This window comes from Brachyistius frenatus, unplaced genomic scaffold, assembly GCF_029030835.1.
Source record: "Brachyistius frenatus isolate BFR_SWC_R1_liver_20210118 unplaced genomic scaffold, ASM2903083v1 Contig_152, whole genome shotgun sequence".
NCBI lineage: Eukaryota > Metazoa > Chordata > Actinopteri > Embiotocidae > Brachyistius > Brachyistius frenatus.
The window spans coordinates 585,979-609,833 of NW_027210751.1; the positions used below are offsets into that span (position 1 = coordinate 585,979).

A 23,855-nucleotide genomic window follows, 5' to 3' on the forward strand; every position below is an offset into this window, starting at 1 on the left:
CTTTACAGCACTTGCAGGAGTAGCTGAGCCGAGCACAAATCCAATTAAATTTCTTAACATTATTCATTAGTCGCACAATGTTCTTTTTTTGTTGGTTGTTGTGTTTTGTATATGTGTCTGGAGAAGAGCCATCATATCAGACATTTCCAGTGAGTCAGAGACGCTGCAGGAGCACCATTAAAGCAGATTGATGTACTAACCAACGCTGTATTTCAGAAAGTGTTTACTTTATTTTGTCGTTTTACAGATCCTGACAATTGTTTCAAAGCAGATGTAAGGTAGAACCTTGATAAAAAAAAAAAAAAAAAGTTATGACACGTATATAACAGATCTAATGACATTAAAATAGTACATCGGCTTGGTTGTTTACAAAAAATAATAAATAGAAGCTTTTGGTTTAATATCAAAGGAAACTGCTACAAAATACCAAATCTGAAGATGGCAAACTAACAGAACTACATCTAGGCCGTACTCACCCTTCAACCTGTTTTAACATTTCCTAAATCCAGTACATTCTCCAGTATTGCAGTGCCAGTAAAAAAAAAAAGCACAAATTTAAGGCACAGTTGGGTCCATCTGCTGCGAATTGTTACAGCAGGCTTTAAACATTTGAAATGTGCACCATTTGTACAATTTCACACTGCAAAAACAGAATCCAAATTTCAATTCACTGCATTAAAATAAAATATGTCTGGTAACTCCTCCATGTTTTCTTGTGTTTTATGAATACACAGGTGCTGTAAAAACGCACACAAAACCAGGAATCACTAAAGTCGGTACAGCCCCCTTACAGCCTCTGGAATATCTGGAATTTTAAATGTTAAAAATGCTGTCTTCGTAGTTCTCCACCACAGCGGTAGGATCATTACAAGAAGCCGATATGACCAAACACAAGCAGTGAATCAGGTTCCAACGTGACGAGGAGACGTGTTTCTCACCCGGGTGAGATGAGCACAGATTACAAACTGGACGTTTGGCTTCCTGTGCGCTCTTCTGATTTGCAGGTCGTGTACGCAGAGACGATACACACCACTCAGTCACAGCGGGTTTGGAAATCACATCCAATGAAGGGACACGTCAACAGTAAAAATGACCCAACTTGAAAGAGTTAAATAATAAATATAATTACTCATTCAAATGGTAACTTGGCAATATATTGGACTATATCTGGAGATGACAGCTTCAGGTGACTGTTAAACATACACTGCCTGATTTTGTTACGTCGCTCAGAAGTTGAGCACTTGGGAGCACTGTGAGGATGCGATAACAAAATCCAGGACAAAAGGGGAAGAAAGGGTCATACGTGGAGCGGACGACAAACAGGACGGCCGAGTCAGCGTGCTCACTGATGCCGGTGCGGCCCGTCTGTCGGCGTTCGCCTCTGGATACGATATAGAAGTACTCTGCTGTGGTAAGTGAGCAGCGAGAAAAACGTGTGCTTAAGGTTTACTTTTAACAGAGGATGTAAGAAAGCTTGTGCTTCAATTCACATGTATTCACATGCACAACCTCTTCATGTCTGTCCTTCCCCAGCTGACTAAACAAAATGAGACTAATCAGAAAAAAATCATAATAAATTCAGGAACACCCACACTGTGTTGTACTGAAAGCTTACATAGAGGCATACTCTTAATACATGCAGCCATTTCCATACAGGTACAGTGGCCAAATGAACTCCATCAATGGCATCAGATATACTGTGGAAGAAAAGAAGGGAAGATTGGAGTCTCTGCACACATCTTAAATATTCCAGAAGAACGTTGCCTCTTTCTTAAATCCATGACATTTCTAATACAAATATTACAGAAAACAAACACTGCACCGCCGAACAACGTCTGGTGTAAATATCCTGTGTTGAAAAAAAGAAAGAAAAGAAAAACAAACAAATGGAAAAAAAAAAAAAAAGAAGAAGCTCTCCCATGACACAAACTAAAAGTCCTCCCTGATCTGAAGCAGTGAAGGAGCGACAGCCGACCGGTGCTGCGACGCCGGGAGGGACCGGCGGAGAATTGAAAATCTAAAGCTCATGAGAAGCCCGACGAGTTGGCTGAGCCGAGCTGCTGCAGGCGGGACGTAGTGTTCATGGCGCTCGTGATGTTCGGGTGGTGGCTGGAGGCTTTGAGGGGTGTGCTGCAGCCCTGGGCCTGTGGGAAGCGCTGGTGGTACCGATCCAAACGCAGATACTTCACCGTCACCAGCTTACCTGGGGAACACAAGGAGAACCGGTCACCGCCCGCTGCAGCGCTTTCATCTGTACAACCAGTGTGAGCTGCAGGTCACAGACGTCGGCAACATGTTGAATATGTGCTTGAAAATTTATGTAAAGCATTTTGGTCAATTTTACATTTAAAGTATCCATTTGTGTGAACAGATATAAACTTTTACAAGAAACAAAGTATAACGTTGCCGTTAATACAGCGAGTTCGCAAAATTAACCCATTTTATGTATTTACCTTTAGGGACATAGAAGTTTGCAATATAAACTATTATTAGTTCATTTTGTGTGCTATTAGATGTAGAGTCCACTACTACTGAATTACTTTGGATACTAAAGAAATACCAAAAACTGGAGGATTTTTAGGAATTATGCTCCAATTCCTGTCATGTCAACAAAACAATGAACTATTACACGACCTTCTGTGAGTCTTGATCTGAATCCTACTGAACATCTATGGAAAGAGCTGAAACAAGCTGTCGGGGGAAGGCAGCCTTCAAACCGGAGACAGCCGCAGTAGTTTGTGTCGAGCTACCTGTTGGCAGGTGAACGAGGCTCGCTGGCAGCTACACAAGTCGTTGGTTTCCAGTGATCGTCTCAGTTAAGGGTCCCATGCATTTTTTCCATCACCATTTAATTTGTTTTATCATTTGAAATATTTTGCAGGCTCAAAAATCTCAAATAAAGTCTTGACATTTATTAAACATTGAAAAAGTACTATCATCAATGGTTATGTGAATATGGACATTTTAAACTGGTTTAACAAGAAACTTCTAAAATATTTTTTGAATTTTACATTAACATCATGACACAACAGGTGTCACACACACACACACACACACACACACACACACACACACACACACACACACACACACACACACACGTATGTCCTCGCATGTAGCAACACCGCTGACGTGCTGTAAAAGTATGTTGTGTGGATGTAATTTACCATCGAACCAGGAGCCGTGAAGTGCCTTGAAGGCTTTCCCTGAGTGCTCTGCAGAAAGACACTTCACGTAGACGCAGCCCTGCGGAGACACCGGGAAGATACGCTTAACATCAACGCAGCTGAGCACGTATGACCGACCTCACCACTCCCAGGACGGAGCTCACCTCTCGTGAGTTCTTGTCGACAGCGATGTGGACGATGCCGTCGTTGTCGCTGCACTTCTCCAGAATGGCCTCGTGGATGGCGAGGTCCCAGTTCTCCCCGACCTCCCTGAAAACAAAAAGTACAAACAAATGTAGAGCAGAAAAGTCAAATCAGGGAAACTTTACATTCTAGTCGGTCCGAACTGCTCATCAAACACGCAGATGACTCACATGACGGGGTCAAACATGTTTCTGATCTTCAGACATGGAGTCAAGCTGTTGGGAGGTGAATTCCTCCGGTCCAGAGGGAAAGCTGGAACGAAAACGCAAAAGGATGACGTCAGAAAACACGGTGGAAGTACATCTGTTCTCCACTGCAGGAACTTAACGACCTGCAATCAGCAGCTTCCTGAAACTTCCATGATAAAAGTCTGCTCTTATTTACTGCTGCTTCACCTCAACACTCTCAAAGTGCTTCACAGTTTGACTTCCACACATTCTCACATCGCCGGCGGCAGAGCGACCTTGCAACCTTTGGGTTCAGTGTCTTTCCCAAGGACACTTCTGCATGTGGACAGGAGGACCACGGTATCAAACCGACAACCTTATGATGAGTGGCTGAGCAGATGCAACTTAAAAGTGTTTGGTTTTTTTTGCGTGTCTTTCTTCTCTGTTACTATTGAAGTCGACAGCATAGCAGAGGATACAGCTGCGATGTAGCGGACTTCTTCTTCTGCTGGGAAACAGACCGTCCAGGCTGAAGGTCATCCAAACCAGAAGGAGGGGGCAACAGGAAACAAATATTTTTGACACTTAAATACACAGGAAGTTTTTGAAAGTGAAAATCATCAGATCTTGGTAGTTGCGAAAAATTTTCATAAGCATTTGTTCTTCATTCATTTGGAGATTGGAACATATTTATGAGCACCCAATACTACGCATACATTTTCTCCATTTGTAGATCATGTTAAAAACATTTGGGACCCTTTTTGGGATGTAATTTCTGTCACTGGAGAACAGCAGAGAGAAGGAACCAGACCAGAGACGCTGTCTGTCAACCGTAAGTGCAACTCCCTGCTGTGAAGAGGACGACGGTCGGAGAACAGACGCAGTACAAACACAAACCTGCAGAAACGCGTCCGACTGCCGTCAACTCCGTCTCTTAATCCACAACGCTGCTACGTTTAATCAGACACGTAGTACTGAAGACATTACAACACATCTGTCTCTAAATCCAACAGCTATTTGCCCTCTTTCAGGGTGCCAGAATTCATCCAGCTACATGTTTCCTGCCCAGACATGCATGTACCCACAAACCCCCACAATCACAAGTGGAAGTAGAAAAACACTTCAAACATCCCGATCTGCAGGTCTGCAGCTTCTCTGCAGCTCACTGCTCTATCAAACGGCCGGTTGGTTTAAAAGCTCTGGGCGGGGATAATCTGCAGTCAGCCATAAATCTGTGTTTACCAATATTACCAAACATTTTTATGCGTCTGAACGTGTTATGACTATAGTTTGAGGGATATGTTCTGGTGTGTGTCACCTTTTCCCTGCCAGACTTTGGAGGGTATCAAGGAGGTCTTGTCACAACTGAGAGAAGGTTGGATCCACCTCCAGACCAGGAAGTCGGCTCCACCGATCCGCTGCGTCTCCGTTCGAATCCTGGACTCGTTGGCTGAGAGGAATTTCACCGCCTGCTCCCAAATCTTCTTCATCTTTTTCCTGTCAAATATTGGAGCTGTTAATATTCCAGTGTTTCCTCTAGAACGGAGGGAAGCCGAATATTCTTATTTTTCATGCTCATTCGTGCAAAATAAGTTTTTTGAACGCAGAACTATTGACATTTATTGAACAACAAATATATATCAACAATCATCCATATACAGTAAAATCTGAAAATTTAAACCTGATTTAACTACAAGCTTTGAGTTTTCTGTTTGACCCACATCAGCCATCAGCTGAGATTCATTCTCCCAGAATCTTCCACAACTTCATTTCTTCCATAGTTTAGTGTCACAAAAATATCTTCACACATCAGTGGTCTCCTGTTAATTTTACTGCAACTCTTAGTATGGTAGTAAGTAAACAAAATCCCCCAAATTATGCAAAAAAAAGTTTTTTATTTTTAAAACCAAGTCTGGTATTATCTCCACCGTTGATGTGTGAAGTCATTTTGGTGAATTAAATACAGCTGATGTAAAAAGTATCACTCTTTTCTTCGGTGTTGCACTTTGTAGACGGTCCCTGCATTCAACTCAGCCAGCTGTACACAGAGAGCACCAATACTAATGTGGCTCATTGGTACAGGTATTTATTGATACTCTTACTACTCTCTCATAATTAGATTTTTTTTTTCTTTCTTTTTTAATCATGACTTTTTTGGCCTGAAATAACTTGAATTGCTTCCTGTATATACAGTAAGTGGATATTTAAGATGTTAATGATACTGGCAACTGATCCAATACTCTAATGCAGGGGTGGGCAAACTACGGCCCGCAGGCCACATCCGGCCCGTTGGTCTTTTTAATCCGGCCCGCCGAAGATTGGTACAGAATTGCCCAAATCAAATCATATCATAATTATGGCTGCATTCACTTGACCTTGTCCTGTAATACCTGGCGGTCCACCAGGTGGCGCACTAGGCGCAATGATACATTGATTTGATTTTGCGGAGGCCGGGCTGCTCTCTGTTGTTACTCTGCTGCTGCTCTGAACACATCTGCAACAATGAACGGGCCAAAGAAAAGAAAAGTCGACAGCGAGTCCCGAGTGTTTCATAAGGAACGGACGACTAAATACTTTTTCACTGAAGTCCGGTCGAAGGCTGTGTGTCTTATTTACCAAGAAACCGTTACGGTTTTAAAGGAATACAACATCAGCTGTCACTTTTCCACCAAGCATGCTAACGCTAACAACCAGTCAACGCAAGAACGGACGGCGACCGCTCGGAGGTCGGCAGATCGTTTGCAGGATCAGCAAAACACCTTTATCTGACAAACTGCCATCCAAGAATCAAGCACGAAGGCAAGCTATTTGCTGGCATTCAAATTAGCAAAGACCAGCAAGCCTTTCTCCGAAGGGGAGTTTCTCAAAGAGTGCTGGTAGAGACAGCAGGTATCTGGTGTCCTGAGAGAAGAACAAATTAGAAAACATGAGCTCATCACGCAGGACGGCGACTCGCCATGTTGAGATGATTGACGAAGACTTGGCTAGCAAGCTAAACTAAAAAGCGGAGTCATTTACATGATATTTCTTGGCACTGGATGAAAGTAACGACATAAAGGACACCGCTCAGCTTTTAATGTTTATCAGAGGGATTAATGACAAGTTTGAGATAACGGAGGAGTTTTTGGCCGTGGAATCCCTGAAGGGGAAAACGCGGGGAGAGGACTCGTATGACGGCGTGTCGGGGTCATCGAGAGGCTCCAGCTACCTCGGAGTAGCTCGCCAACGTTACCACAGACGGATCGACAAATCTGACTAGAAAAAACGTCGGGTTGCTCAAAAGAATCCAGGAGAGGGTGAAAGAGGACAACCCTGAGCAGGAGGACATTTTCTTACACTGTGTAAATCCGTCCTGCAGCTCGACCACGTAGTGAAGCCAGTTGTAGAAGTGATTAACTTTATTGGAGCGAGGAGACTTCACCGTCCTCAGTTTATTAAGTTTCTTGAAGAAACTGACTCTGATCACCAGGACTTGCTTCACCACTCCAACGTCCGCTGGTTAAGTTTGGGGAAAGTATGTCAACGAGTGTTGGAGCTCAAACAGGAGATGATCTCATTTTTGGAGCTACTTGACAAAGCTGACGGTTTTCCTGAGCTGAGTGACACAGATTGTCTTTGTGATTTATCTTTTGCTGAGGACGTACTGACACACATGAATGAGCTGAACGTGAAGCTACGAGGGAAAGACCAGTTTGTGCATGAAATGTACACAAACGTCAGAGCCTTCAAAACCAAGCTAGCTTTATTCTCAAAGCAAATGTCAAACAAGTCATTTGCTCATTTCCTCACACTGGCTACGCTGAAAGACGTCCTCGACATGAAGACATACAGGAAATCACTGGACGACCTGCACGGAGAATTCTGCCATCGGTTCTCTGATTTTGGAAAAATTGACAAGTCCCTTCAGCTGGTGTCCTGTCCCTTCAGCTGGTGTCCTGTCCCTCCAGCTGGTGTCCTGTCCCTCCAGCTGGTGTCCTGTCCCTCCAGCTGGTGTCCTGTCCCTTCAGCTGGTCTCATGTCCCTTCACACGAGACCCTGAAACGGCGCCACAGGAGCTGCAGTTGGAACTGATTGATCTCCAATGTGACACCGTCTTAAAGGAGAAGTTCAAGTCTCTTAAACTGGATGAGTTTTCTGCTTCATGAAAGCAGCCAAATGTCCAAACATCCAGAAGATGTCCCAGAAGATGCTGGTGTTGTTTGTCTCTACGTACGTGTGTGAACAGACTTTTAGTGTGATGAACACCAACAAAGCACCTCACAGATCCCAGTTGAGTGATGAACACCTCAGATCTGTTCTGAGAACACAACAAAACTAACACCAGACTTCGATGCTCTGACAAAGAAGGTGATCAACAACACTGTTCCCACTAAAAGTGAATGGAAGTATTAACACTGTGACGCCTTTTTTATGTTTATGTTTGATATGTATGCATCTGGTGCTGGCCCGGCCCGTCTGTCAAATTTTAAAAGTCAATGTGGCCCCTGAGCCAAAACGTTTGCCCACCCCTGCTCTAATGACACTGTAATTGGTTCTTTTGGATGTTTTACGAGAAAAAAAACACCACAACATGTGCTGTATATAAATTAACATTTTTGAGTAGCAAACTGGAGGATTATTATCTCGTTTTGACCTGCAGTAGCTGCATGGCAGCTGTTAATGTCAGGCTCTGATATAACCCTTCAGAAATGTTCTTAAATAAAGGTCCAGTCGCAGCAGTGATGGTACTGACCGTTCCTGAGGCTGAACCAGGGAGTCTCGGACATGTGGGATCGGCAGGTAGGGTTGCAAGTCCTGGTTTTCTTGGCAAGCTTCACCGTGGGTCCTCAACACATCTGGAGACAACACAGTTTATCAGCAGTAGTTTTCACCGGGACTCTCACACACACACACACACACACACACACACACACACACACACACACACACACACACACACACACACACACACACACACACACACACAGTTTCATTATCTGGAAGTAAACAACACGTGTGGAAGTCCTCACCGATGATCCTCTCCACCATGTCATACATGTTCCTGGTCTCCTCCTCTTCTCTCCTCCAGCGATACTTCATGTAGCAGACCACACTCCACACACAGCCTACCACTGCGCGCGCGCGCACGCACACACACACACACACACACACACACACACACACACACAGGATGAGCAGATTCAAACACAGCTGCATGGAACAAAACTCTGTTGAAATATTGATGAGTTCATATTGCTCATATTATAAATGTCAAAGTGGCATTATGGCACGCTGCTCGATGCAACGTTAGTGCTCGGCAGTACAGACAACATTTTTTATTATTCTCTTTGCATGTCCGGACCTTTAGGTGGATTGTTACTATGTTCGCAATATCCGTCATTTGTAGTGTCTCGAGAAAATGACTGTTGGAGACTCAAGACTCTGACTCTTCGGCTGCACCGTTTCACCACTCGACAGCCTCTATTGTGACGACAGCCACCTCTTGTATTCCTGTACGTTTTCTGATGAGGTGATGTAAGCAGCTAGCATCGTCGGTGTTCCAGCACATTTAGTAATAAACCAGCAGGTGTGCATTGTTGTGATGAAAGAATACAATGTAATGAAGCGCTTCAAGTCAAATCAAGTCGCATTTTGGTTCATTTTTTCTGAGGGCTCGGAGGACCGAAGGAATGTACAGCGACTGTCTTTGATGGAGGGAATGATGATGAGACACGTTCTGCTGGAGGGACACTGAAGGTTCAAAAGAATCATCAGTCTGATCCGAAAACCCCCCACGGACACTGAATGTCCTTCCCTCCTCCTACAGCCTACAACACTGTTTCCGTCTGCTGCTCGTTGACACGTTTGCCGAACACACTGACTAACTCGCCCATAATGATGTTCGATGACTCAGCAAAGGAAACGCTCTGGACCGTTACTGTGAACCCCGCCAAGAGGTCGTGTTTGTCTTTCCCCCGTGTGAACATAAACAAGCATCAAACGTCTTTCAGCAGAATGTAAATAAACAGTTGATGGCGACAATTACAGTTTACGTCTACTTTCTGTAAGACATTTTGGACCCTTGAACACTTTGAAACTAAAAATGCAGGAGTAGGAAAAGTCTATTGCTAATTTGGTTAAGGAACTCAACAACAAAGCTAACGATTAACGCCATAAAAACAAAGGCACGTTGTCTCAGGATTCCCCCGAACCACTAATAAATCGTATAATATTTGCTACACGAGTTTCTGAGACCTCCACGTCATCAATATATCAATATGGTCAATACTTTCCAGAAAAGCCTGTTGTATATAATCAGACATGTCTTCTGCCCTCTGCTGGATTATCTGTGCACTGCAGGCAGTAGTGGGCCTTTGGATTTTGGAGATCCAAAATGGCTCTTCACATGGTGACTCAAGGAGAAGGAGATCTTTGTTAGTTAAGGTAAGAGTAACATTTGTTACTGTAACAAATTGTTTGTCACAATTTGTTGTATAAGCGTTATGACTTGACAAATATTGTATGAAATACCATGACCTTTTGTACAGATATTCACAAAGTCCACAAAGATGAATCCTGCTTATCTAATTGATTGCGGCAGTTTTCACCAATACAATTCCACGTTTTATTGCCATACCTGCCTGATACTGACATACTGATACTTTGTATTACTATTAATCTTTTTCCAGCACACAGGTTCATATCTTCTTTTTCTCATCTCTTCGTCAGATCTTTATCTTTGATCATAATTAAACTATCTGTTGCACTCAGTCCTGATGGGCAGTAAGAGCTGCTGATATTCATGTTTTGTGGTTTACTGACCGACTGCGATGAGGAGGACTCTGCTGATGACGGTGAGGAAGGCTCGGCGTAAGCGGCATCTAAAAGGCATCTTGGGATGTGTGGACTCCAGGGAAGAGATCTCAGACACATCAGTCACTGGATCATCAGCTACCTGCCCGGTCAGCCTGCACACAGACACACACAGCGAGTACAGTTATGACATGAATGAGTGTTAGGCCGTAAGCCCAACCGTTTCTTATTACAGTATTTTTTTAAGATCCGGGCGGTTTCCTGGAATATCTGTATTTTTTTTTCTGTCTTGACTATCTGTAGCGGTTCCATGTCACTGTTCAGGTTGATATTTATTGCATTGTAATGTGACTCCTCCCCTTCCCTTTCCTGTCATACGTAGTACCCCGAGAAAATGCCTCTCCAAGCGATGTCTGCCTCTTTGGCTTCACTATTTCACCGGTTGACGACCTCTAATCTGATGACCGTAACCGTAGACACTCTTTTTATACCGACACGTTTTCTGATGAGATGATAATGATGTAATTTGCCCGCAACATCAGTGGCTTCCAAAAACTTTACAATTTAGGTCTACAATGGAGGATTTAACACCCAAAAACTTCCAAACAGTCTGCCATGTTAAAGAGAGTTCGTTGTGGGTTATTAATTGTTGTGTTATACGTTTTCAAATCAAAACATGGTCCCACTGTTCAACACAGCAAAGTGATGTTGATTGGTTATCATTTTAGCGTGTACAGTTGCAGCAATTATTACAACACTGTACGAGAATCAAAAACTGCTTCACCAGATAAACCGCAGTAACGCCCAGCGCTAACATGCACACACAGTGGGAGGCTTGTATTTAAATAGAGACCGGTGTGGTCAGACGTTTATGTGCACTCATCATGTACATGATTGTCATGGCAATATTGAGCTGGTAGCTGCTCCATTCTCACTGGATCGACAAACACAAAGCTGCAACAACAACAAACGGAACAATGTCCTCACACGTAGTAACACGACTTCACATGTGCTGTGAGCAACATAGCACTTATACTTAATGAACTCCCCTTCATCTCTAAAGAAAACACAGTAACTCCTTAACTAGGTCAGTTGACTTTGCAGCATCAAGAAGAGAAGGACTGTCAGATGTACAATCACCTGTCGTTTGCTCTGACTAAAGTGCAGCTGAGAAAACGCTCGACTCTGTCAAGAAGAGGAACGTGCATGGTTTAGTGCATCTGTATCTCATCCTCCAAAGAAGGAACTCCCATCCTACTACTTTGTAATTGCATGTAGCCGCCCTCTGCTAACAGTGATGGCTCAATAACTACGATGACAACTGTCCCTTCTGTGGATTATATTCAAACTGTTTTGTGACGACAACAACAACAATTTGAACCATTTTCTCAAACATAATAATCCGCCTTCACTCGTGCAGTGAGTAACATAGTACGTAACACCAAGGAGCAGAGTGAAGATTGCAGATTTACACTAGTCAGAATGTCTCTTGGAGCCATTTCTAAAACTGCAGATTCCAGGACCACCAGGTAAAACTGCTGTGTAGTAGAAGTTACTAGGAGGTAGAGCAGCTTCACCCGGTCTGGAGCTGTCAGCCTCCGCTGTAGGGAAATAGGCTTAGATGATCAGGAACAACCCAAAAACCATCGAGGCTCAGGTCTGCTCTGAACTATCAAGCGAGTATTATACTGTCACACAACAAAAGAAACCTCAACTTTAAAGGTTTCAATGAAGTTTGCGGTACAAAATCCTTCTGGAGGATCGTTTTATGGTCAGATGAGGAAAAGATTGATCTGTTTGGCCACAACGACCAGATGTGTGTTTGAAGGTGTAAAGGTGAGAAGACCACCACCTCCTGGTGGTGATGGTGGAGAGCATCATGCTCTCGGGCTGTTTGCTGCAGGTGGAACCGACAAGTTGCACAAAGTGGACGGAAAAAATGAAGGACGACTTCCGGATCTTTAGGCCCAAAATAAAACAGTTTTTAAAAAAGGATTGAAATCTCAATATTGCCATGACATTCAGTCCATGATGACGATTGCATGTAAACTTTGGACCACAGACGTATGCATGGTCTATTACCTTATACCGACATCCTGGCCCGTCCGGATGATCCACTCCAGAGAAGTATGAATGAAGTCTCCAAACTCCTGATTCTGAGCCTGAACAAAGAACACATCGTACACATGAAACTGATTAGAGAAGCAGCACAAATCACTTCTCACTAATTTGTTCAGCTTCAGTGAGCTCCCACTATTAAGTATCCAGTTATATTAACACCGCTTTTCAGCAATCCTCGATACTCGGTGGGTTTTCCTTTCAGCTCTGCTTTAACAGAGACAAAACATCATCCCCTTTACTCCATGATAAATGCAGTGAATACTGCCCTTTGTTGAACCTTTGGGATTTGAACATCAGTTGCAGACACACAAGCAATTTACTGCTGATTCACTCTAGTCACAGGTGGCATAAATGCTCCTGCTTGAGCAAAATATATGTTGAAAGCAGGAGCATTTATGCCACCTGTGACTTTTCAAAAAGCAGCTCCATCGCTCAGAAAAAAACATTCACACTAAACATCACGAAACACATGGTGCTCTCGGGTTATCCGGCCTCATATGCAAATCCTGTGAATTTTCATGTCCAAAGACACAGAAGCTTCGCCGACAGCCTGTTTAAGGTTTTGTTGAACGAGCGGGATGTTCATGTGTGGACGTACCAGTAAATACGCCGACGCCTCATCCATGGACAGACTCCTGTTGGGATGCTGCTGGTCTCCACAGTCATGCTGGCCTGGAATCCCAACATCAAACCATCACTGAACACATCCTGTTCCTACTGATTAGCACTCATGTTTAGAATAATAATAATATATATTTGTATAGTTTTCTAAACTAAACTTAAAAGTGCTTCACATAAAATAAGTCATTAAAGCATCAAACACCTTCATATGAGTGGTACAAAAGGCACTGATAGATTATGTCAATAGGATTTGATGTGAATAAAGTACTTTTGGGTTAGAAAGTATTAAGGTAGCATCACTTACATAAAGTCAATAACATACTTTCTATTACAACATTGAAATCAGCCTGCACCAGGTGTGACTGAGGACCTCTGTTGTCCATCTGACAATGTGTCATTATGAATCCATATGAATAGTGTTTAGTATAAATGTCTACGTTTTAAATAAGTCATTGGAGAACCAAAGAACCAGAAGACTGCTAACATTAGTTCTGGAATATATTTTCAACCATCGCCACTCGACCACACGACACGATGTCTCGGTGCTACACGGTCTCTCCATGTCTCGGTGCCACACGATGTCTCGGTGCTACACGGTCTCTCCATGTCTCGGTGCCACACGATGTCTCCATGTCTCGGTGCTACACAATGTCTCCATGTCTCCATGTCTCGGTGCCACACGGTCTCTCCATGTCTCGGTGCTACACGATGTCTCCATGTCTCGGTGCTACACGATGTCTCCATGTCTCGGTGCTACACACTACTAGATTCTGCTTACTTTCATCTTTCCACAAAACAAGTCAGTGATGTAATAACAGCAGTGGTAACAGTAATGTGTGGATTCTGTTCACCAGTCCCTGTTTGTTCTATCAGAAGTAAATAGTACAAACGTTGAGTCAGCAATCCCATTGAAGCCCAGTACAGTGTTTGCCCTTTATGCATTTAGTAGCTAATAGTTTGGTTTTTATTTTGTTTTCAACGGGCAGATGGGAGGAGGGAAGAGGTCTTGTGTCTTTAGTCAGTAAAATTATATTATTTTGCACTAAAGACGCTTCCTGTCCACTCGTGAGTGAAGAATAGAAACAAGAAACGTTCTGCTTAGCTGATAATGGCCGCACAACAATTGTGACATTTGCAGTAAGTAGATGTTAACAATGAAGCTAACTAATAATGATGTTTACGTTTGCAGGATTATAATTCACCAATATATCTTTATTGAAATAAAGTAGGTCACTACGAAGGCCAAAGTGACACGTCACAGCTGTCAACTCAAAGACAGCCGACAGATTCCCTCAGACATGTTAGCTTTACATTTGTATTTGGGCCAAATTCCCATTAAGAAATGTTATAAATGTTCGTTGTTTTTTTTTGTTATTATTTAAAATGTCATTACATTTCAGTAAATGAACACTGTTTGATAATACAACAGCATAATATGCAAATTCATTAGTTAGTCAAATCAGATGACTGAACTTCCAGATTTGACTATATACGGCTGGCGGTAGATATTTAGTTTTTGTTCAATTAATGTTAATAACATTTGCGTTTATAATTCTGTTAAGGTAAATAAAGGTTTATTTTTCTAAATTTTAAGACACCTTATATGTTAGATAGACAGACATTTCTCTTGCTCATTATTTTGCAAAAAAAGGTGCTCCACAGTATATAATTATGCTTTAAGAGCCCGCATGCATGGGTGCTTTATCTCTGCTGCTACAAATCAATACTACGAAACACTGCAGTATTTAAGTATTTTCTGTATGTTACATGATGTTCGATCTATAATTAGACTGTGCACTGGGTATCAGGCTGTGTAATCATCTATGTGGGGAATGAATGAATGGAAATGGAAATATAAAGAATCACTTCTCGCTCAGTTGTCACAACAGTCTGCAGTCAGTCGGTGGTCGCAGTGTGTCGTGCAGAGAGTTAATAGCTACCGGCGATGAGGGCCAAGTGGTCATGAAGGTTGAGCAGCAGCTTCAGTATCACGTCCTTCTCTGCCTTATCCTGCAAACCATAGATACATAGTGAACACACGATTAACAGATCTGCATCTAATAGTACATTTGTTCAATTAGTTCAATATTGAGCATCTCTATCGCACATCATCGAAGTTTGATCCAGTACTTAGATGTTCTTAAAAGCCAATGAAATGTGTATCTGACCCAGAGAAATAACAGTAGAGTACTTGACCTCAAACACAATTTACTTAAATTCTGGAGCTTAAATTTAGATTTTTCAATTTTAGAAGTTAAATCATGGATTTAAAGATACAAACTAACTTTAGCAAAACAAAATGACTTCTAAAATCAGGCCTGGGCGATTGATCGATATTTTATATCGATCGGGTTGTTTTTTTTAATATATTGGATATTGTGATAATGTCACTTGGTATAAGTGATGTCTTTTCCTGGTTTTAAAGGCTGAATTACAATAAAGTGATGTCACTTTCATTTTCTGAACTTGCGAGACTGTTCTAGCTGTTCCTGTTTTCATTTTTATCCACTAATGTGATTATATCTACAATTAATGATGATTATTTATTAAAAAAAAAAAAAAAAAAATCTCATTACGTAAATGTTTTTTGAAAGCACAATTAGTCATTAGCCCTATAATATCATTGCAATATGAATATCAAGGTATTTGGTCAAAAGTACTGGGGTATTTGATTTCATGCATTTGATTTCCCAGCCCTACCTAAAAGCCAATCATTAACAGTTGTAGATATGATCTGCTGGCGAGAGCCTCCGTCATCACTCTTTACTAGTGCTAATTAGCCAACTCGAGTCAGCCCCTGAAGTCAGGGTCACTCACTTTGATCAGCTTTCTTTTTGTGAAAACCAATCCAGTTAGCTAAAACTGTTTCTACGTTTAGATAAGAGGTTTTTACAACTCAGGCTTTTATATAACCCTTGTTGATATAAACAGGGTGAACAAAGAACTCCGGTTGGTGACATGGCAGCTCTTAAGCTGTGTTCACGTTCAGTATGTTTACAATCTATTTCCATGTTAAATGTCCCAGTTGCATAGCTCATGTTGAACATAATAAACCAGAACTTTGCTGTGCACAGATTTAGAAGAGGGAGTCAGAGAGAACATCTACTTACATAAGAAGAGTCAAAGTCGCTGCCAAAGGGGTGGCTCTTAACTAAAACAAAGGAGAGAGAGGTACAGTCAGGGACACACACAACAGCATGCTCTTTAAAACCACACTGGCAACCAAACACACCACACATGGAAGGCACGAGCAGGATCATAAGAACCAACTCGCTCTTTTACGGTAGGACGGCGTATTTGGAGACGGTGGAATCTGGGTGCAGTTCAGAGATCCAAACACGTGAGTCAGCGTCTGGGCATGAAATCTCACCACCTCAGTAACTCGGAGCGCTTTCATCCGACTACACGGACCATAATTAGACTAAACTATTTCATGACGGAAGTATACTGTATGAAATATGAAGACTCAAATGAATATATTTACTCCCTGGTTTAGCTGCCAAACCACAATTATCTACTGACATTATACTGGAAGGAAACAGCTTCAAGAAAACTTGACATCTGCCTCTTCATTCATTCATTGTGCAACTTAGGAACCACTGAACTTCAACTTTGAAGGTAACACAGTGAATACTACTACTACTACTACTACTGAGTATACACAAAACACCCACACAAGCAGGAACCCGACATTAGGGTGGAAGAGGTGTTGGAGCGCAGTGATATTTGAGCTTGTAGATGTTTTACTATCTTGTACGCGTTAAGATGAGGAAAAAGATATAGAAGAAAAACACATCTTATACGTTATTTTAATTAGGTGGGCATTAACCATGGTAAATGGGATTTTTCCTTTCTTTCTCAATGTCTTGTCAATAAAGATTTACATGATCAAATATTGTGAATTCAAAATATCTCAATGCATCGTGAAAGGTTGCATCCAGCTGATTGTCACTAACCCGAGCCATATATCCCAGCATGCATTACAAAGAACGAAGCATGGCAGGCAGACAGGAGCAGAGAGCAGCATGAGCTGTACTGATCTCAGTCAAGTTTCTCTTTAATTCCAGATTACATGTTGATCTGTTTAACGGTTTCTTAGCTGTGGAATAAATTGCGACTTGTGTGTAAATTACTGCCCAACTGCTCACGCTACAGCCGCTAACGTTAGCCAGCCCTGTTTTGTACATTTAATGCCACCGGCAGCACCGCCACATTACAACTAAATGGGATACTATTGTGTTTACTTTGTGAGTCGCGAAATTAAAATAGTGTCACATAAACACTAGAGAAATATTGAATGTCAATTAATTTGAATCTCTTCAGGGACCGACGACGATGTGGTGAAATGAATTCACCTGAGGACAGAGGAGGAGCAAAGTTTCTCCTGGTGATCTGTCTCGGCAGCTCGATGGAAGTTCACGTGAAGTTGTAATTATATAAATATCTGTTGACTAAATTGGCATGTGTCAACATGGTTAATGCTACCGACAGACTAGTTGGTTGTTTTACAGTCTACCGGTTACGTGTTAACACATGTTGTACAGCTGTGCTGAAAGAGACAGACCTCACAGGAGCGGCGAGTCCTGTCAAGAGGAAACACTTCCATAAGACTTTCTGTCTGCAATACTGAGATGGATGTTCACACGGTAAATGAAATGACAACACAAGGGTGTCATGAAATGAAACACGCAAAAACACTGAAGCTATGTGACAGTACAATCACACTCTTGTAATCTGTGAATGTAATCTGTGAATGCTAAATGCAACCCCCCTGCACCCCCTTGTTAACCTGATCAGAAGTATTGGAATGATTGCAAAAACAAAGATTGATATTTGGTGGCTCTAACAGCTGTTTTTTTTTTAAGACAACCTTTCAGATGTAGCTATTTACGAAGGAGTGTAGTGTACTTATGTCTACAGGCACGAGACAAATCTACAAGTTGTGGCGTAAACATGTTGAATTTAAGCAGAACAGTGCATCACAAGTGCACAAGACTTTGTATTAATTATTATGGGAAAATATGCTTAGTATGATATGTATTTATCCAAAAAATGCATGTCAGTATTTATTCAAATATTAACTATCTCATTATTGATGTCCCACCAGCCGAGGTCAATCAGGTACATCTTAATTGGGCGACAGAAGTTGTGTAATTAACAGCACAGAGAAATTGACCCATGTTGTGTGTGCAAGCGTTTTTCCAGTTAGCCAGCGAGCTAACTACATAAAGCCTCCAAAGATCTGCCTATGAGGAGAGCAGGGAGCAGTGAATGAGTGTAAAGAAGTGGGAGAAGAATGTATGCAGATTTTTTGAATTCTCTGTACTGTCTGTGTTAAACTAATGAATAAAGCAGATGTGCAAGTTGTGCTTAGGTGAAGTAGTGACAGCTCACAGCTGTATGGGGTAGTGTCCTCCTTTTTTCGAGGTCAAATTTGTGAGAATTAAATGATATCTCTTTGTACATTAGGGGCGGTATTGGGTCACTGTAGCGTCCCTCAGTTCGCTGTTACAATGAAATCTTTGCTTCGTCAGAATCTGTGAACAACCGTGTTGGTTAGGTTGGTTCGGTTTAGGCCAGAGGAGTGACGCAATATCAGAGCAGCTCACTGAACTTGATGGGGGACAGATTTCAGTGAAACACCAGTTAGCCAGAATTTACAAATTCTCACCCTGCTGTTAGTTAGTAGTTATTTTGTGTCCTCATAACTGCTGATTGTAAAGTTAGATTGTATGTAAAGTGGTGGGTTGACCAAACAACGTGATCGGTTAAACTGTAGTTGACGTTATAGCTTGTTTATCTCACTTTTTAGGAAGCACACAGCAGCAAGAACACAGCCACTGAAAAAACACACATCGACTGCATTTACGCAGATCGGTTTTCCCGTATGGGTCGTGTTGTTCTTGGCTGCACTAAATATCCGTCTTGAAGTGTCCAAACAAGGTCAGGAGACCTGGTCTGTCTGCTACAGGGTTTGTCAGGTTGTTAGACAGATGTGGAGCTGATTGAGCTGAACAGCCTAAAAACAGCAAACTAAATATTAACTAATATTAACCCTCCTGTTGTCCTGCAGCTGTGTTCAACCAAGTTCTATTTTATTTTCATATTTTTTGGGATCATTGGTGACAAGGAGGCTGTGAGGGTTTCTTTAAAGAATGATGACCAATGATCCCAAAAAATATAAAAATATAGAAATAAAATAGAAGTTGGTTGAACACAGCTGCGGGTCATTTTGACCCGAGGACAACAGGAGGGTTAGCAGTAGCGTTACACAGGTGTACTCTGTAAAGAAATTCAGCCCCAAACTCATCAGCTTGACGGGACTGCCACAGCACGCTGTGAAGAGCATGTTGAATCCCAGACACACAGAGAGGGCCGCGGTAAAGACGCAGACAGCATCTAAAAACGGAACAGGTTTTATTACGGCTCCCCGCAGATGTTTTTTTAGCCATTGTTGTATTTATAGTTTCATTCATCACAACTAAATGTGAGGATACTTCTTCCTCTGATGTTGGATGGAAGGAGGACTTTATACTACAGCAACTCACTGTACCATCTAGTGGTACACAGTGGTATAATGAGGCAGGTCGGGCTTAGCGTTAGCTGGTTAGCGTGCTATCTTCAGTAGACATCTCTGCGACACAAAACATTCAACACAGCTGTTTGCACACATTGTTGAACCACTAAACATTTGACCAATTGCCCTTCAGCATGATGTTAGCCATACAAAGCAGATACATTAAGAGAAGCGCACCAATGCCAGAAATGCAGCAAGAACTTAAACACATAAGAGTGAGTGCAGACACGAGGAGAAACACTACAAACATACAAAAACCAGGCAAAAAGAAGATTCCACATAATCCTCCAAGACATTGGAGGCAGTTATGGTCTCACTTTGGAGATGCAGCAATGTTGCAAAGGCAAAATTTAGGTTTCTGGCGAGAATATGTGGACCGCTAACACAAATGTTGCTTCATATAAATATCACAACTTAATTAGCTGACATGAAAGCAGTTCTAGGACAACAATGATAATGCTGAGCCCCTCTGGTGTTGTTGCTCCAAATTAAACACTCTGGTACGGGCTTTTTTTTTTCCATTTTAATTTGTTTGACTATTTGTATATTCTCTGCATTTCTGGATTTGGTGAGCTTTTCCCATGTCTGCAGCTGTTGGGTCCTAAGGGACCACAATATCATGGGCTTAACAGCAGTCGTATTATTTCTGCTCAAATGTTTTGTTTTGCAACTGTTGCTGAAAACCTTCCCTTTCTTTGAAATGAAAAGGAAAAACTATGGCAGGTGTGTTCAGCAACTGTTTACTCAAAACACAGAAACCACCACACCCAGGCAACACATGAAGTAAAAACATCAAATCTGCCTTTAACGTGGTTTAAATGGTCAGTCGACACCTTTTACCCTTAGTAGAAAAGTTGAAATAGCACATTGGGTCAAGTACTTACTGACGCCGTCCACCTCCGAGGATCCAGAGCCCCTCATCCTGAGATACATGAGGCCCAGCAGCAGGAAGAAGAGGCAGGCTGCTGTGAGCAGGAACATGGACAGGTAGTGAGCGCTGAAGCTCCCAGAGGAAGCGAGCTCTTCCCTTTTAAACTGCTGGAGAAGCTCATCCTCCGGGACAGACAGCTTCTTCTTCAGCACCGCTTGGCCGTATGAGTGGTTGGGAGCGGGGCTGTGGTTGGAGTGGTTGCCCCGGTACGTCTGGGACAGACTGCTGTAGTTGGAGAAGCGCGGTCTCAAGCCGATGCTGAGCCTGCTGGTGCTGCTGCTTCTGGCTGTTCCGTCCCCGGCCTCGACGTGGTTTTTACCGGACTTCCCTCCGTGGAGTTCTGCGAGGGACACGTAGATGGACTTCCTGGGAAACCTGTTGCTCCGCGAGCCTTCCGAGAGGTCCAGGCCCCGTCTCTGTACCTCGTCCTCCTCTTCATCCTCTCCTTGGCTTCCCGCCCTGTTTAGACTCCCAGGCGGTTTGACACTGTTGTTCCCTCCCGTCCGAGAACCGCGGTTGACGACATGAGAGGAGAAGGGCACGGTCGGGTAGCTCCGTCGGGACTCCAACCGTTCCCGTTCCCGGTCTCCTGCGACGAGGCCCCCAACTTCTTCCTCCTCCGAGTCCGAGTAATCCCCGGCTGCTTTGCTATTGTTCAGACGAGACGCACCTCGGCCGTTTAAAGAGCGAGAGTTATTTTTCGATTCTTCATCGAAATCGTCATCATCCCCCGATTCGTCGTAATGTCTCCCTTCCGCGTCAGGGCTGGACCTGGCACCAACTTCCCAGCCCAGCGAGACCCCTCTCTGTCTGTCCGGACCCGGGGAACAGCTGCTGTTCATCGTAGTCCCAGCGCCATACTGACTCTTGATAGCCACACTCACTGTTGCCACCGGCCTCGTCTTTGGTTGTTGTTGGAACCCGTAGCTTCGGTTCGCCCTGCTGCTGTGATCGGGACCCTTTCTTTTCAGGGGAGTCTCGGCGTCAGACTCGTCGGAGCTGAAGCCGAGGACGGAGGACTTCCGGCCCGGTCTCCTGCTAGTGCTCAGGTGCGTGACGTCATGACTGACTGGCCTAGATGCCGCCGTGCTGCCGCCGCCGCCAGTGGTGCTATTGATGGCCCCGCTGTTACGGGTTTTACCCGGTCTGGATCCTCGTTGCTGTTGCTCTTCGCGAAGCTTCTTCAATTTCTTCAAATACACCGGGCGAGTGTTTTCGGTAACCGGGCCTGGAGTGAAACCAAATCGTTTTAATTCCGAGAAAAGCTCTTCATCCGTTAGCTGCGTCGACGCCATCTTGGGGAAAAAAACTCACTGAGACGGTTGTGTGACGGAAATGACGTAGAGATGAAGTGGCAGTTGACCAACGAGGCTGCGTTCAAGACTACATCTGCGTTCAAATGTCTTCCCGGGGTCAGAGTCACATGTCTTCCCGGGGCCAGAGTCAGATGTCTTCCAGGGGCCAGAGACAGATGTCTTCCTGGGGCCAGAGACAAATGTCTTCCAGGGGCCAGAGTCAGATGTCTTCCAGGGGCCAGAGACAAATGTCTTCCAGGGGCCAGAGACAGATGTCTTCCAGGGGCCAGAGTCAGATGTCTTCCAGGGGCCAGAGACAGATGTCTTCCCGGGGCCAGAGACAGATGTCTTCCCGGGGCCAGAGACAGATGTCTTCCAGGGGCCAGAGACAGATGTCTTCCTGGGGCCAGAGACAGATGTCTTCCTGGGGCCAGAGACAGATGTCTTCCCGGGGCCAGAGCGGGCGACATTGAATCAAACCTGAAACTGCTGACTAAGGCGAATCATAAATCCAGTTATTGTTATTAACGTCGGCAGTAACGACACCCGGTTACACCAATCAGAGGTCACTAAAGTTAATGTGGAATCGGTGTGAAACTTTTCAAAAACAATGTGGGACACCGTAGTTTTCTCTGGACCCCTTCCTAACCGGACCAGTGATGATATGTTCAGCCGTACGTCTTCACTTCACCGCTGGTTGTCGAGGTGATGTCCCGCTAACAACGTGGGCTTCATTAACAACTGGAATACTTTCTGGGGAAACCTGGTCTGATCCGGAGAGACGGCATCCATCCTGCTTTGGATGGTGCAGCTCTTCTTTCTAGAAACATGGCCGTGTCTCTTAACAGCCCTAAAACCTGACATCCAGGGTTGAGGCCAGGACACAGAGCTGCAGTCTTACAGCTCCTCTGCAGCTTCTTTAGAGCTGTCACTCACCCAAAACCTTCAACATCCTGTAGAGGTTGTGTCTGTACCCAGACCACCTATATTTAAACAACTCAAGAAAAGATCTGTCAATAAAAATGTAATAAAAATGGATCCTACCAAATAAATGGATCAAAAAAATCTGACAATTAAAAGCGGATTATTAAATATGAGATCTCTCTGGTCTAAATCTCTGTTAGTAAATGACTTGATAACTGATCATCAGATTGATTTACTCTGTCTCACAGAGACCTGGCTGCAACAGGAAGAATATGGTAGTATTAATAAAACAACTCCTCCCAGTCATATTCATTATCATATTCCTAGAGATTCAGGAGGAGGAGGAGGAGGAGGAGGAGTGGCAGCAATCTTCCACTCAAGTTGATCAATTAATCCAAAGCCTAAACTTAGTTATAAATCATTTGAGAGTCTGACTCTTAGTCTTTCACCCAAACTGGAAAGCAGAGAAACGGATTGTATTGTTGTTGTTTATCTCCCACCTGGTCCTTATTCAGAGTTTCTAACTGAATTCTGACTTTTGATCAGATTTAGTGCTGAGTTCAGATAAAGTGATGATAGTGGGAGACTTTAACATTCATGTTGACGTGGGAATTGTTGTATTGTTGGGTTTCTCTGTATAATATTGTAAAGTTCTGCTGTAAGGACTTTAATGTGTTAAGTGCCATGAAATAACCTGTGTTGTGATTTGGCGCTATATAGATAAAATTGAATTGAATTGAATTGAATTGAATTGAATTGAATTGAATTGAATAGAATAGAATAGAATAGTAGCAAGCTGTTTACGAATATCGATGTTCAAAATCTTAGGAAATTAGAATTTTCTTTGACGTAGCTTAAAATATTCCCCTTTTACATATAAAAGATAGCAAATTAGATACAATTCCTGGGTTGACTCTACAGCTCAAGACTATGAAGAGAACGCGTTGCAAAACTCTGAATCTGAATCAGAAGTACACTACAGAATTAGCCGTAGACTGTATACAGTACTATGCAAAAGCTTTGGGAAATTTACAAGTTAAAAATAAACAACAAATG

At 43.0% G+C, this 23,855-nt stretch overlaps 1 protein-coding gene across 1 annotated transcript; it reads right to left on the bottom strand.

Annotated features, from left to right (window-relative positions):
* Positions 1-208: 208 nt before the first annotated feature.
* Positions 209-21,883, bottom strand: lemd3 (LEM domain containing 3). Its single transcript, XM_069716117.1, has 13 exons — positions 20,534-21,883; positions 16,183-16,223; positions 15,013-15,082; positions 13,050-13,123; positions 12,413-12,492; positions 10,340-10,485; positions 8,548-8,649; positions 8,271-8,373; positions 4,857-5,035; positions 3,542-3,623; positions 3,332-3,437; positions 3,168-3,246; positions 209-2,203 (listed from the first exon to the last, which is right to left on the bottom strand). The coding sequence occupies exons 1-13, from the start codon at positions 21,873-21,875 to the stop codon at positions 2,025-2,027; spliced, it is 2,583 nt and encodes an 860-aa protein (XP_069572218.1). The 5' UTR covers positions 21,876-21,883; the 3' UTR covers positions 209-2,024.
* Between the last annotated feature and the right edge of the window lie 1,972 nt (positions 21,884-23,855).

Coding starts and splice junctions, on each gene's coding strand:
- lemd3 (XM_069716117.1), bottom strand. CDS start 21,875: ATGGCGTCGACGCAGCTAACGGATGAAGAGCTTTTCTCGGAATTAAAA. Junction 16,224..20,533: donor CTCGGAGGTGGACGGCGTCA/GTAAGTACTTGA, acceptor CCTTTGTTTTAG/TTAAGAGCCACCCCTTTGGC. Junction 15,083..16,182: donor GCGACTTTGACTCTTCTTAT/GTAAGTAGATGT, acceptor TATGGTTTGCAG/GATAAGGCAGAGAAGGACGT.